The following is a 13,956-nucleotide window of genomic DNA, read 5'->3' as shown; positions in this document are numbered from 1 at the left end:
AGTTGGAGAGCATGTAACTTGGATTGTTTTGTCATTTCCTCAATATTTTTTTCAATGTCATGTTGTGTTTTCATATGTGTTGGCCTCACATTTGTGAGGGACTTACCACTCATTCTGGAAACCTAAAGACTTGTCCTTGGGGCTTCCTTAATAGCATTCCTAAACCACCAAAGGAACCACTCACTTACATGGAGCCCCAAACTAAGACCTTGTTAACTTGGATCCATGAGGCTAAGCTCAGAACCTTAACCTCATGGTTGGGTTAGTTTAGGGTTTTGGCCTAATAGAGACCCAAGCCCACCCCTTTTGATTAATGTATGCCATGGTCACCCATGGAACCCAAATCTCTAGGAGTCTCTCTATGAATCTTAGGACCCCCATGACACCAAATTTTCCAAAAGAAAGGAACACATATCCAAATTGATCCTTAGTCTCACCTAAGGCCTTCTCAACACCAATTGACCATAAAATCAACAAGAAATTCCTACACACCAATTTGACCCCTAAGGATTGTAAGAAATTCCTACACACCAATTTAACCCCTAAGGATTGGAACCACTATGAGTTACAAACCCAATTTGGATCAATTAGTGGACAATCAAACCCCAAACATGTTCCACTCAAAGTGGTTAAGACCTTAAATTATGTAGAGGGAAAATTGACACTATGACACCAAACTCCATAATTTATCAAATTATTTAATTAGATAAATTATGGAAGCCTATTAGGCTTAAAATTTTGGGCTAAACCTAATCACATTTAGGTTATCCCTAAACCCAAAAAGTTAAATCCCAAGGCCCATCTCCCCCATGGTCCATCATTCATGGGTTACCCATGCACAAGTATTACCCATTTGGCACATGGGTGACAATTTTTAAATTAAAATAATCAAACCTAAATCCCAGCACTAAAGGACAAAATTGAAACACCAAGCTATGCCACTCAATACATAGTTTCTAAGCCATGGCTCCTTGGACCAGACAATGGTGGGTCAAACTAGACCAAACTTGATCTTAGCCACCAACCAAAAGGCTTCTCCATTCAGCCCAAACACTTTCCCATGCCACCCTCACCCTCATTGACACCAACATGCCCAACACTTGGAAAATTGGAAAGTTCCCTTCTCCCTACCAAAAGCTTATGCAAATCATCTACACGTCGTTAGAGATCCCATGCATAACCAAGCTCCTCCCTTGACCTCCCATAGCTATAAAAACCCATGACCCGAGGCCCTCACTACAACACTAAAACCCTTTGACATTCACTTAGCCCTTTGCTCCCAACACCAAAACTCCTCCCACTGACCAAAGCAAATCGTCCCCACCATCCTTAGGTCACCTCCACCATTAGACATCCCTAATTTCACCACTGAAATCCAGGGTAATTTTTGTTCTTGACATCGACTTGCTCAAAACACTAATCCACCCTTCCACAAGCTTTACAAAAACTTAGGTTCACTTCTCAAATCAAAATCAAGCCTTCCTGAGCCCTCCAACACATCCCAACACCAACCCAAGTCATTATTTGGTCTAGGTCATACTTAGACCCATGCACAAAGTAAATTGAGGTGAATGTCAAGCCCAATTAAGGCCTCACTTCTTAGGAGAAGGTATGTATTCAAATTTTTAAAATTGAGCCTCAAGTTGGCCTTTTTATCAAAGAGATGAATAATGCTCGTCCACTTAACCACATATATAGGTTCATCTTGATTAGATTAAGGTGTAGGAGCAAACGCCGAATGATTTTGTTGAGAATCAGGTGATATATTAGGGTTTGAACACGACAATTCTTAATTCTCTGTCCCTTGGGGACGATGAATCGATGTCGTCCGTTTTCATGTATTAGAAACGAACGACGCAGATTGTGTAGGGCCACAAAACTGAGGGGGGAGAAGAACACCAAACAGTGGCCCACCTCAGTGTCCACATGGAAAGCACAACAAATCAGCGTAAGACGCATGGGTTTTGACGATGACAAGGATTACGCGGTGTTGACTCACGTAAGTGAGAAATTCGAGTTTTCCGAATTAAATAAATCCAGAAAAATCCAATAAACTTAAAAAATTTATATCTCTCTAAATAAAAAATTATAAAAAATAAAATAAAAATATCTCTTGACTCAGTGAACAGAGGAGAATATAAAAAAATTAAATAAAAAATTAATGCATAATTAATTTTTAACTAATTAAATTCTCTAGGTAGTATTTTAATAATTAAAAATTAAATAAAAGATAGAAAAATATAAAATTTTTAAGGATTTTTTCCTCTACCCTTAGGAACATTTCAAGATTTTTACAAGGTGAGGGGGACCTCCGTAACAGTAAAATGACCAATTTGCTTCCAAAATCATAAATATTTTGAGAAATAATTATAAAAATTGAAATAAAAATCCAAAAAATACAAATTAAAATTGAAATTAACAAGAAAATTTAGGGCAGTAAACCTAAACAATAAAATGACAATTTTACCCCTAGGAACCTAAAAATAAAATTTAAGAGCTAGGGATTAAAGTGTAAAAATTAAAATTTTTCATCTTCGGCCAAATTAACCCCTAAATCTAATTTTAAACACAAAATTAAACCTTAGGGGGCTTAGCCTAATGAAGGTTTTAAGGGATTGACATCATGATTACCACTTTAGTCATGAAACCACCCTTAATGACCTGGGCTTAACCCAAATCAAACTTAACTTGGTTAAACTTGGTTTCAGTCTGAAATCCAAACCAGACCCAAGTAGACGTAGATTGGATCCAACCAAATTGAAGTCAATTAGTTCAAGTCAAATTAGGGTTTAGCCTAGGTTTAAACCGACTTTGACCTATCACAACTTAAACCACCTTAGGTCTAACCCAACTTAGACCTAGTTTGACTCAACAACCCTAAGTCTAACCCATCTTAAACATAGTTCACTTTAAACAATCTTAGGTCAAACTAACTTAGAAATAGCACAAATTTAAACCACCCTAGGTCTAACCCAACTTTGACTTAGCTTAACTTAAACCACCCTAGGTCTAAGCCAACTTAGACCTAGCTTATCTTAAACCACCCTGGGCCAAATTAGACCTAGCCTAACTTAAACTAACCTAAGTCTATAAAATAACTTAAACCACCCTTGGTCTAACCCAACTTAGACTTAGCCTAACTTAAATCACCTTAGGTCTAACCCAACTTAAACCTAACTTAAATTAAATTCACCTCAGGTCTAATCCAACTTGTACCTAGTTGAAACCAACCAAAACTTCAAATATGACTTTAATTGGGAGTTTTCTTAAGCACCCCCAATTGCTTAAAATGTAATTAACTATAGCGGTTTGCTCGTATAGAAAGAAACGAACCCCAGAGCACGTATAATAACTTGAATCTCTAGTTGTGTGTTTCCTTTCGTAGGGTCTTCTTCGTGGGTGTCTCCAGAGTGTTTCGAGCTAATTTTACCTCGAAGATATACTTTGGAGATGTCCAAACAAAATCCACTTCACGAAAGCTCCTCCACATACTTTTGTTTGTCTTCGCCATTATATGCCCTAGCCCTTCGATTCCTCACTTCTCCATATCAGCCACATGATCTGGGATAACGAGTTATTCAGAGAAAAGGGATATGCAACAATAGACAAACTGACAAGTGCGAAATGGCGACAGCGAGAGGTGAAAGCAATATGCTTGTAGTTTCTCTAGTTCCTTACATTTGTAGATATATAGGAATAGAATGGTATGTGTGTAAATCTTCTATTTTTCTTTCAAGTATGTTGACTTGTGCTCTCATTTTTGGAAGTTTTCAAGAAAAGAAACAAATTCATATTAGCACTGCGCTCTTCCCTGATATTCATTTAAGGGTTGAATTTTGATTAATCTTTGGCATCTTAAGTGCCCACATTTTCCTTTTATGTATCATTAAATTGATTTTAGATGGCCAGTGTGTTCATATAATTATGTTGTTACTTATGATTCTACTAAATCTTCATTTTACTCTATGATGATAGTTAAAGTTGGACTAATATGATGTTGTGGAGCTTTTTTTTGACCCATGCAAAGAACATGCAAAGTATATTGGCAGATTTACATACATACCACTCAATATCAAGTTAAAAGCTCTAATAGTTTTTTTATTTACGATAAATTAAATTTTTATATTTTTAAATACAAGCATGTAAGATGTGGTGATGACCTTTAATACATTAGACAGAGTTTCTGAATAAAAAATGTACTTTTTCTATTTCTTAGATATATATTAGTTTCATGTAATTGTGTTAAAATTAAAAAGCCATAAAATAAATTTGTTTCCCCAAAATCCTACTTTCACTTGGGCGATCCATATCATGCTTAACAATGCAAGTGATGACTGATTAAATAAATAAATAAATAAAATCTTAATTATATTACAATTGAATTAATCATAAATAATAAATTAATAAAGATTTTGAGAATCAAATATAAGCATCTTATTAAAATAACAAGGAACAATGATCAATCTAATGACAAGTTATCTTGCCTCTCATAAAATAAGAAAACATCTAAATAGTTAGATCCATTACAAGGAAGTATGATCAATGTAAGAAGAGCTTTTGTTGACTCTCATTAAATAAAAAAAAAACATCTAAATAGCTAGATTCATTATTATGACTTGATTTCATTTCTAATTGTAAATATTGAACTCAATTGACCCTCGTTATTTTGTGTGTGTGTGTGTGTAAGATGATCTGTCGAAGAAAGTTTTGTATTCAAACGAGGTATTGAATTTAAACTTCATTTGAAAAAATGTTCATTATACCCTCGTTATTTTGTGTGTGTGTGTGTAAGATGATCTGTCGAAAAAAGTTTTGTATTTAAACGAGGCATTGAATTTAAACTTCATTTGAAAAAATGTTCATTATTTGGTGAAGTTTCTTTGAAAGTCAAGTCACGTTGGCGGGACAGAGGAAGTCACTGAAAATTTAATTATTGCGAAAAAATTCTGAAGAATTTTGGGAAATGCTCCTTAGCAACCAAAAATTTGTTTATGCATAGGTGTGCACTACAATACAAATGAGGTTGGGTTGACAGTATTCTCAAATGAAGCCTTAAAAAATTCTCATTTTTTTATTTTAGCATTCAAATGAACTTCAATGAAAGGTGGAGTGGTCCAAATTAGGACAAAGAGAAGGGTTAAGCTCGTTTTTTCTGCTATTTCCGCTTGCAAAACCCTCGTCAAACCCTAGGATTTCCTCTGACGAAAACGAAGCAGCACATTGAAGACATATTACACCATGGCTTCCTCTACTGGTACTGCAGCTGCGGCAAAACTACTAACCCCCGAATCCATCCGCGCCGCAGCCAAGCAATCCGAAGGAATCCATCTCGTCCCTCTCTCACTACGCCGTGCTATAAAAAAATTCCTTCGAGGTCCCTTTTATTTCCCCTAAATTCATCTCCAAAGCCGTTTTCTTTTCCCTACCTTTACTCGTTTGCAGGGCATTTGATCAGAGAAGGCGAAAGTGCACATGAATCGAAAGGTCCTGTCGCTCTCCCAGTCCTTCAACCGGCTCAAGGAGACCAATCTCCAGCTCTCAGCTTCTGTCTCACGTGCGCTCGTCGAGGACCCCTTCAGACCCATCGAACACGGTGGAGCTCGGTGGAAGATACGCTCGGCGTATGGAGACATTGGGTTGAAGTATACGGAGGAGGAGACAGTTGCCTACGTTGCTTCCCGGATGCCCTCCGTGTACTCAGCCTGCCATCGGGTTTTCAAAGAGGTTTTAAGTTTTTGAATTGCTTTTTTGTCTCTGTTTTCGTTTTTGTTTTGTTTTGTGAACTGAGAGTGTGCATTTTAGGTCCGCCGGAGGTTACCGGACTTCTCTCCTGTAAGTGTGCTAGATTTTGGTGCGGGTCCAGGGTCTGCTATTTGGTAAGATTTTGAATTTATCTCGCGAGTATATAATATGGTTTTGCGGCCTTGAGTATGTGGGGTGTCAGTGGAAGTTTAGTTGAATCTTTGCTAGTTTTGTTTAGGGCAATACGCGAAGTTTGGCCCAAATATTTGGAGAGAGTTAATTTAGTGGAGCCATCTAAAGATATGCAAAGAGCTGCTCAAAGCCTTTTGAGAGGTAAGCGCAGAACGAGATGCAATTTTCCTTCTTCTTAGCGCCTAACTACCGTGAACAGAAACAACACTTTTTTCTCATTCCCTGCTTGCTTCAACAATTTAGGATAGTTTGGTTGATTGACATCTGTCTCTACACTATCTTATAGCAATTATTTTTATGGCATCCTTAAATAACAATTTATTAAAATTTTTTGTTGACATCTCTCTCTATCTCTCTCTCTCTCTGTCTAATTTGTTGTAGTTGGATACTGGACTATTTTATGACTAAAATCAATATTAAGATAAGTAAGATTATGATGACCATTCATTCAAATAATTACACTGTACAAGCAAGATAACAGTGAAACAAATATATTGCATTAGATAGATAACACTGATATATGAATTTCACTGTTATTTAGATAATGATACTATCTATATAAATTAGAACCAAATGAGCTCCCTAATTGTATCCATGCATGGTTATGATGGCTATGTGCAGTTGATATTTCCAAGACCACGTCTTAACTTTGCACTTTATTTTGCTAAAAATAGGTTAATTGATTGGTAGTTCTTGAATTTGATGGCCATATGTTCATATCTATCATCCCGTTCAAATAATTTTTTTTCCTTGTTTTATTTGGTCTAAATATGGCATATAAGCCTCCAATTTCCATAATAGTCTTGCAACTTAATCTTCTCTTGTTGCTGAGCTTGTATAAAGCCTAGGATTTATGACACTTGGCGTGAACATATGCTAAGTTTATAATATCATTGAAGTATTGAGAAGATACATTATACTAATTTTAAGGTTGGGGGTGTAATTGACCAAGCTAACTTGTGAGCCAGCTTGGGCGCAACTTAGTAAATGGCTCACAAGCTAAATTTGATAGGCTAACGAGCCAAGCTTAAACTATTTTTGACCCAAATTGTTAGCTCATAAGCCAACGTGTTTGAGAAAATATTAATATAAAATTTACTTCAACTATATTATAATTCAAGAGTAAGGATGTGCATTAATTGGTTTGCATTGAAAAATCGAACCATACAGAGCATATTTGGTTTGATTTATGAAATTACGTTTTGATTTTTTATTCCAGACTAAGGGTTATTTGGATTTTGGTTATTGTTTTTTTTTTTTGAAAAAGAAATAAATTGATTAAACCAAAAAAGTCAAATTATATTATAGTTAAATTAAATCCATCAATCATTCAAATCAATTTGACCGAATGCATACTGACTCAGTGGTTGGGCGGACACTGGGGCTGTTCGGTCCAGGTTGAGGGAGGGTTGGTCGGCCCTCTCTAAACCTAGGGTTGCAAACCAATTGGAGTGAGACTCACTCCTAAGAGTAGTAGGTCTATTTAAGTGTTTCTTTGATGTTTAGGGTTTAGTTTTTGCTGTGATTTGCTCTGGGATAGTTGTCAGCGTCTCTTTTTCTCTCTACGGGCTATATCCTAGGGTTCTAAGTGGTGCTTTTGCTGTATCTTATATTCTGGTTGGTGTTTATCCTCTCCATGCCTTTCCCCCATTATTTCTCAAATACTCCCACATCCCTTTTTCATTCATCCTTGCTGCCACAACCTAGACATCCCTCCCGCTGATGTTCCTGCTGCTTGCTTGTTGTCCGGACTTCTGTAAACCGCTGTCCTGCAGTTTCTAGCTTGCTAGTCACCTCCTTGCCATCACCTTGGAGGTCCAAACCCTAACTGACACCACTTACACCCTATATCAATCCTAATTCTAGTGTTGTGTTGTTTTATTGCAATTTCAGATTTACCAAGTTTTTGTTGAAATTTCAAACTTTGAATTTAGTAATAATATTTTTCACCTTGGATGTTTTGTTAAATTTCGATATCATTTGGTATCAAAGTAAGCCTAACCTTAGTTCGTTTATAGGGTTACCCAAATCCACCAATACCTAGATCAAACTTCACCCAAAATCCTTTATCCTTATTGATTTTTCAAATAGTCATCCTAAATTTGCTTATTCCCACTCTAACTCAGCCCCATAAACCATCTTTCACCTCCGCAACCTAAATCCTACCCACGTCACCGAGGAGAAAAGTGTCAAAAGCCATTTAGGAACCTACCCACGTCATCAAGGAGATAAGTGTCGGAAGCCATTTAGGAACTTATCATGGAAGTGATACAGCGGAAAATACGCCGAATTTAACAAAAACATGACTTAATTGAGAAAGTGACTCATGGAGAGATCATCGTCGATCGTGATAGTGAGATTCAAAGAGGAGAGATGAAGGAAAATTAAATCTCTTCCATATGGATGATTCTAGTGAAGAGGATGATAGATCACAACACTTTGGGAATCAGTATCAGAGAAGGCGAAGGATGGAGTGACTTTTGGAGGAAATAGAGACATTATGTTGAAGGTAGACTTTACAGATTTTGAGGGGAGAATGAATCCAAATGATTTCATTGAGTGGTTGCAGACTCTTGAGAGAATTTTTTTTAGTTTAAGGAGGTGCCGATTAATAGGAGAGTAAAACTTTCTGTCATAAACTGAAGAAGAGTGTTTTTTTATGGTGGAAGAATCTCAAGAGAGTGAGACAGATAAAATGTAGAAACAAAATCATTACTTGGGAGAAGATGAAGGAGATTTAGAGGAAGTATGTACCCACACACTACCGCCAGTACATGTTCTTGATGCTACAGGACTTACATAAGGGAGAGTTGTCAGTAGAGGAGTTCACAGTGGAGTTTGAGTTGCTCATGTTGAAATGTGAGTTGGGGGAGCCAGATGAGAATATCATAGTTAGATATTTGGGAGGCTTGAATTAAGCCATCAACTTTGTTGTTCAACTGCAACCGTACTAGTCATTTGAGTGATGTTCAAATATTGGCTTTGAAGGGCGAGAAATGACAACAACAGATCAAGACCCCTTGATCATTCAGACAATCACTCACAAGAGGAGCTAGTAAAAGAACACTTGAGCAAGCTGTGAAAACTGTTCAAAAAGATGATATAGCTGATTCGAGTGAGAAGAAGCCTGATAGGAGCAGTATTTCTAGCGCTGTGCTCACAAGAAAGTTTCAAATATCATGATTTTGGACACATTACCTCCAATTTCTCTACTATTAAACAATAGTTTACAATGATATTAGAGACAAGATAGCGAGGAAGTGCATAAGTACCAACTTCCAACTGATAAAGGCGTGATGCTTGCGATTTAACGGGCCCTTTCAGACTAAGGCTATGAGAGAGCAGTTGTGGCTTCACCATAATATCTTTTATACTCGTTGCATTGTGAAGGGAAATGTGTCAACAGTATCACCGATGGAGGTAGTTATGAGAATATGGTGTCGACACAGATGGCGGGCAAGCTGAGTCTCACTATTCAGAGACATTTCCAATCATATTTTCTTACTTGATTGAAAAAAGGTAACGGTATTAGGATTGATAGGAGATGCTTCGTAGAGTTTTCTATTGGGGGTCGGTTGCATAAACAAGGGTGATATGAATTTGTACCCCTGGACACTGTCACTTTATGTTGGCGAGATCGTGATAGTTTGAACAAAGGACTCAATATGATGATTTCTAAAACACTTATTCATCAAGGATGGAAAACACAAATCTCTCACCGTTTGTGGAATCAAAGATTATAGTTGCTATTGGCATGAGAGAGACGCCAATGAGATAAGTTTTGATGATGTTAGAGGGTAGTGAGACATAATAACCGATATCAGACACAAGAAAATCACTACAACAAAGTTTTAGAATATCCTGACCGACAGTTTATCGCTAGGGCTACCGCAGTTGGGGGAGGTTTAGTCTGTCTTCACTTCAGAGGAATGCGACAAACTCGAGCTATTTTTGGAGGACTCTGCAGAGTATGTTTGACACGAAGTTCCAGTTCATTTCAACAATATACCCTCAAGTCGATGGATCACAATTCGAGAAACCTTCTCAGGTGATTTGTGAGACAGTGCATCCGACAGTGAGATCCCAGTGCTTCTAGAGACGCTGTTGAAGTCTTTCTAATCCTGAGATTACGATGACTTCTCCAACTCAAACGTGGCCGACTTAATGCCATATCATGAGGATTTAGAAGCTTCAACAGATTTGGCTGAAGCTCCATCAACCGTGGTAGATTAATGCGGGAGCTGGGCAGACCCTAGGCCGGTTCGGTCCAAGTTGAGGGAGGACTGGTCGCCCCTTGCTAGGCATAGGGTTCCCCTCAATTGGAGTGGGGTCCACTCATAGTAATAGTATGTATATTTAAGTGTTTCTTTGATGTTAGGGTTTAATTTTTAATGTGATATACTTCGGGACATCCGTTAACTTTTCCTTTTCTATGGGCTGTAACCTAGGGTTCCAAGTGGTGCTCTGACTGTATCTTGGTCTCTAGGCGGTGTTTATTCTTTCTATATGTTTCCTTCATCCTTTTTTACATTGCCACCACATTTCCTCCTTGCTGACGCTACCCAGCCGCAGTTGTTCCTATAGCTTGCTTGTTGTCTAGAGTCCTAGAAACTCCTGTCATGCTGTTTCCAGGTTGCTAGCCGTCTCCTTACCACCACCCTGGAAGTCCCAATCCTAACTGACACCACCTACACCCTATATCCAACTTGAATTCCATTGTTGTGTTGTTGTTTTGTTGCAATTTCAGAATTTTCTACTATTCATTGTAATTTCAGACTTTGAATTCAGAAATAATATTTGTTTCCCTTTAATGTTTGTTAAATTTTGGTATCACATACATCTTCATTTGGATTTCAAAATTAAGTCAAACAAAAATCAAATAAACTGCATTATATATTTGTTCGATTTGTTTTTATTTTAGATTTTATTTGGTCGTCTTGGTTTTATTGATTATTTGATTTAGTTTAATTGTATTAACAAATCTTTCAATCAATCATACCAAGCTGATTGATTGCACACCGCTATTCAAGAGTTATAAGTATAAATTATTAAAAATATTTAAAATTATATTTTACTCTTTTATATCAAATGAGGTTTTAATTTCTCCATTAATTACTCATTCATTTTGTCATTTTATTAAAATGGTTTCTCTTTAGTAATAAACGAGTCAGCTCGTGAGTTGACTTGAACTCGAATAATGAATCAAGGTCAAGAAGCTTGAGCTTGAAGTCAATTAATGAATCAAGCTCAAGTTTTGGTTGGCTTTTGGTCGACTCTACTCGTTTACAATCCTATTAAGGTCAAAAAAATTGTTGATTAAATTGTGCCCATGCTCATGCACATCAGTGTGGTAGTGTAAGGGAATTGAGCATGGTTGATATGTATGCTGGTTTTCCTTCAAGAATAAGGTTTTCTATGCATGTTTGCTGGAGCTTTATCTCTTTAGGAGTGGTTCCAAAGGCATGAAGCTAGGGTTTCCAACTGCCATGGTCATGCATTGAGAAGGGAATATGCTAGTTTGATTTGAGAATTTATTATCATCATAAATACTGCAAAACCGTAACCAGCCATTTCAAAGGTCTCTTTTTTTTTTTAGCCATCCCTTGGTGCATGCAAACATGAATTTAAATGGAAGCGGGCATTGACCTATTGTTTTTCTTCTATATCCTCGTACATCACAAGCTTTGGTGCCATTATTTCGACAAATTGCTAGAAATTATCTGACATTGAAATCTTGAATTGTTATATGGCTGTTCTGTGAAAGGGTTAGGCTGCTCTTTTTTATTATGTTCTTCTACGTATGCTACAAATTTTCTTCACCTATTATCTTGATTCAATCTTTTATATTTGAGTTATGCTTTTCTATTTTCATTTTATAGCCCGGTACTTTTGTGTGGAGCTTTTAAGGGCAAATTTAATTGCACAACTGGTACAATATGAAGTGTATTTACTCAAAAGCAATATTGTTATTTTTTTGGTATTGCTTATGCGATACTGAAGTTATAATTTTCTTACTATTTTTTCTTGTTATTTGGTAGATTTGAAAGGCTTGCCCATTATCCATAGCTATGATAACATTCAGGCATTGGGCCATAATCTTGACAAACGTGAGAGAAAACATGACCTCGTTATCTCTGTAAGTCTTCATTTTCTTAATGATTTTTAAAAATATTTTAAATCGCTTATAACCTTATTACCTTACATGTATTAACCATACTAATAACCTACAGGTACGAACTGTAATATATGGGCTGTCAACATTTTTTAGTCTGCTTTATTTACATGCAAATTTTAAGCTTATTGATTGTTTTTGTTATGGTTTTGTTTCTTGTTATCTCTTGTTTTGGTTTCAGTAGTGAACCTATTTTTGGTTGTTCTATTATATACCTGTCTTTTAGAGATTGGTGATCCTTTAGCGAACATAAAATTATTTTGAAAACTTAAATGATGGTTTGCATTATTGTGTCTTTTGAGGATGAGAAGCTCACTCACAAATCTAGAATTTTAAATGGCACACTCGATGATGAAATAGCTTAACAATGAAATGTAGTTATTTTAACTGTTTGGCTGCAAGTAGGATTTAATGTTAATAGGATATGCTAGATCCCTAAATCCGTAAACTTGTAAATCCACCCATCCATTAGATTTAGTAAATACGGATTTAGGCCAAATCGAAGATAAAACTGGATTTTGCCAAATCAAAAAATTCGTAAATTCATGAAACTCGTGCATTTTGCTGTTTGGCTCGATTTGGTAAATCCAGTGATAAATTCTTTTGAAACCGCTCTACCAAACAACCCCTTAAGATTATGAATGCTTTTTATATATTGATGAATGCTTAGGGTTTGGTTTTTAAACATTATATCTTTTGAAAGCATATTTTAAGCAATTTAATTATAGATCTACAATGGGTTAGAACATACAACTCTACACGGTTTTGATTGATGATAGACCTTACAATAATAGAAAATTGGATTTTTGATGGAAGCCTAATTGATTTAGATCCCAGCAGAAAGGGGATCCTCACATTGTCTAGTTCTTGTGAGCTTTTTTTAATGGATAGATAGAGTGAGCGTTAATGTTCTGCTTTTTATTGATATTCTTAAAATTTTGGTGAGCATTTCAATGAAATTTAAGGTTTGATTTCACGATTTTAGTTAATTCAGGACAATGTGTATGTACCACATGTCAATCATATGACCTTTTGCATCTTTATTCTGAGTCAGAACCAATGGAGGGTATGTTGGCCCAATCAGTAATGCATTGGAGGTTGATCTAGTATGTTCAGTGATAAGATGTCCCATGATTAAATTTGAATTTCACTCTTAGTGGGCTTTCTTGTTGTCCAAGGGCTAATTGGTGGTTTGTTGTGTTGGTTTTGGCATTGTTTAAGAGGTGTTGTTTCTTTTTTTAAGGTTATGATAATTTTCATGAATAGATTTTTTCTTTTATTTTGTGTAGGCGGTGCAAATGTGCCCCTTATAAATGAATAGAGCTTTATTCAAGATGTATTTGTTGATCTTTTGTTGTTTGCGTTTGGTTTGTATTCATTAATCTTTGATTTTTCTTTGTATTTGTCTGATTAGTTATTGTTTGACTTATTCAGGAATATAAATAACACAAATAAATATATCAGTCAAAAGAGGCTTTTTTTTTATTATTTTGAGTATAGAAAGAGAGATAATAAAGATCAAACTGAAGATATTAAAATACATTAGAACACTTGACACAATTTACTCAATTTTTGCTTCATTTTTACCAAATATATATGCATGTGTAACACTTAAATGTATATCTTAACAAACTTTTAACGAGATGAGCACAAACTAGTAAGGTCTTTTTTGTTTGATTTATTATATAATTGAGCCTAAATATTATGCCCTTACTTTGCTTGGTAGTTAACAAATGATCCAAATATGATCTTAATGTGTTGAACACAGGTTTTTCACAAGGATGAACGCCATTAATAAAGATGGTGTTTGTTTGTTTTTTTTTAGATTAAAGGCTATAAAAGGTCATGAA

At 36.0% G+C, this 13,956-nt stretch overlaps 1 protein-coding gene across 4 annotated transcripts in view; it reads left to right on the top strand.

Annotated features, from left to right (window-relative positions):
* Window positions 1–5,075: 5,075 nt before the first annotated feature.
* The window catches only part of LOC110028028, a 76,508-nt gene continuing 67,627 nt past the window's right edge, over window positions 5,076–13,956 (top strand). For 2 of the 4 annotated variants that reach the window (XR_002294401.1, XR_002294402.1), the window contains exons 1-5: window positions 5,076–5,374; window positions 5,456–5,724; window positions 5,803–5,876; window positions 5,981–6,075; window positions 11,973–12,070. Coding sequence is in view for 1 of the 4 variants with exons in the window: in XM_020729728.1 (XP_020585387.1) it covers window positions 5,239–5,374; window positions 5,456–5,724; window positions 5,803–5,876; window positions 5,981–6,075; window positions 11,973–12,070 (672 nt within the window). In the remaining 3 variants the exon portion in view is untranslated. The remainder of the gene's footprint in view (window positions 5,375–5,455; window positions 5,725–5,802; window positions 5,877–5,980; window positions 6,076–11,972; window positions 12,071–13,956) is intronic. The other 2 variants (XR_002294403.1, XM_020729728.1) reach the window with 2 other exon arrangements.

The sequence above is a fragment of the Phalaenopsis equestris genome, unplaced genomic scaffold (genome assembly GCF_001263595.1).
Source record: "Phalaenopsis equestris unplaced genomic scaffold, ASM126359v1 Scaffold000483, whole genome shotgun sequence".
Taxonomy (NCBI): domain Eukaryota; kingdom Viridiplantae; phylum Streptophyta; class Magnoliopsida; order Asparagales; family Orchidaceae; genus Phalaenopsis; species Phalaenopsis equestris.
The sequence above is the reverse complement of the archived record's forward strand: the minus strand, read 5'-3'. Positions and strand labels throughout refer to the sequence as shown.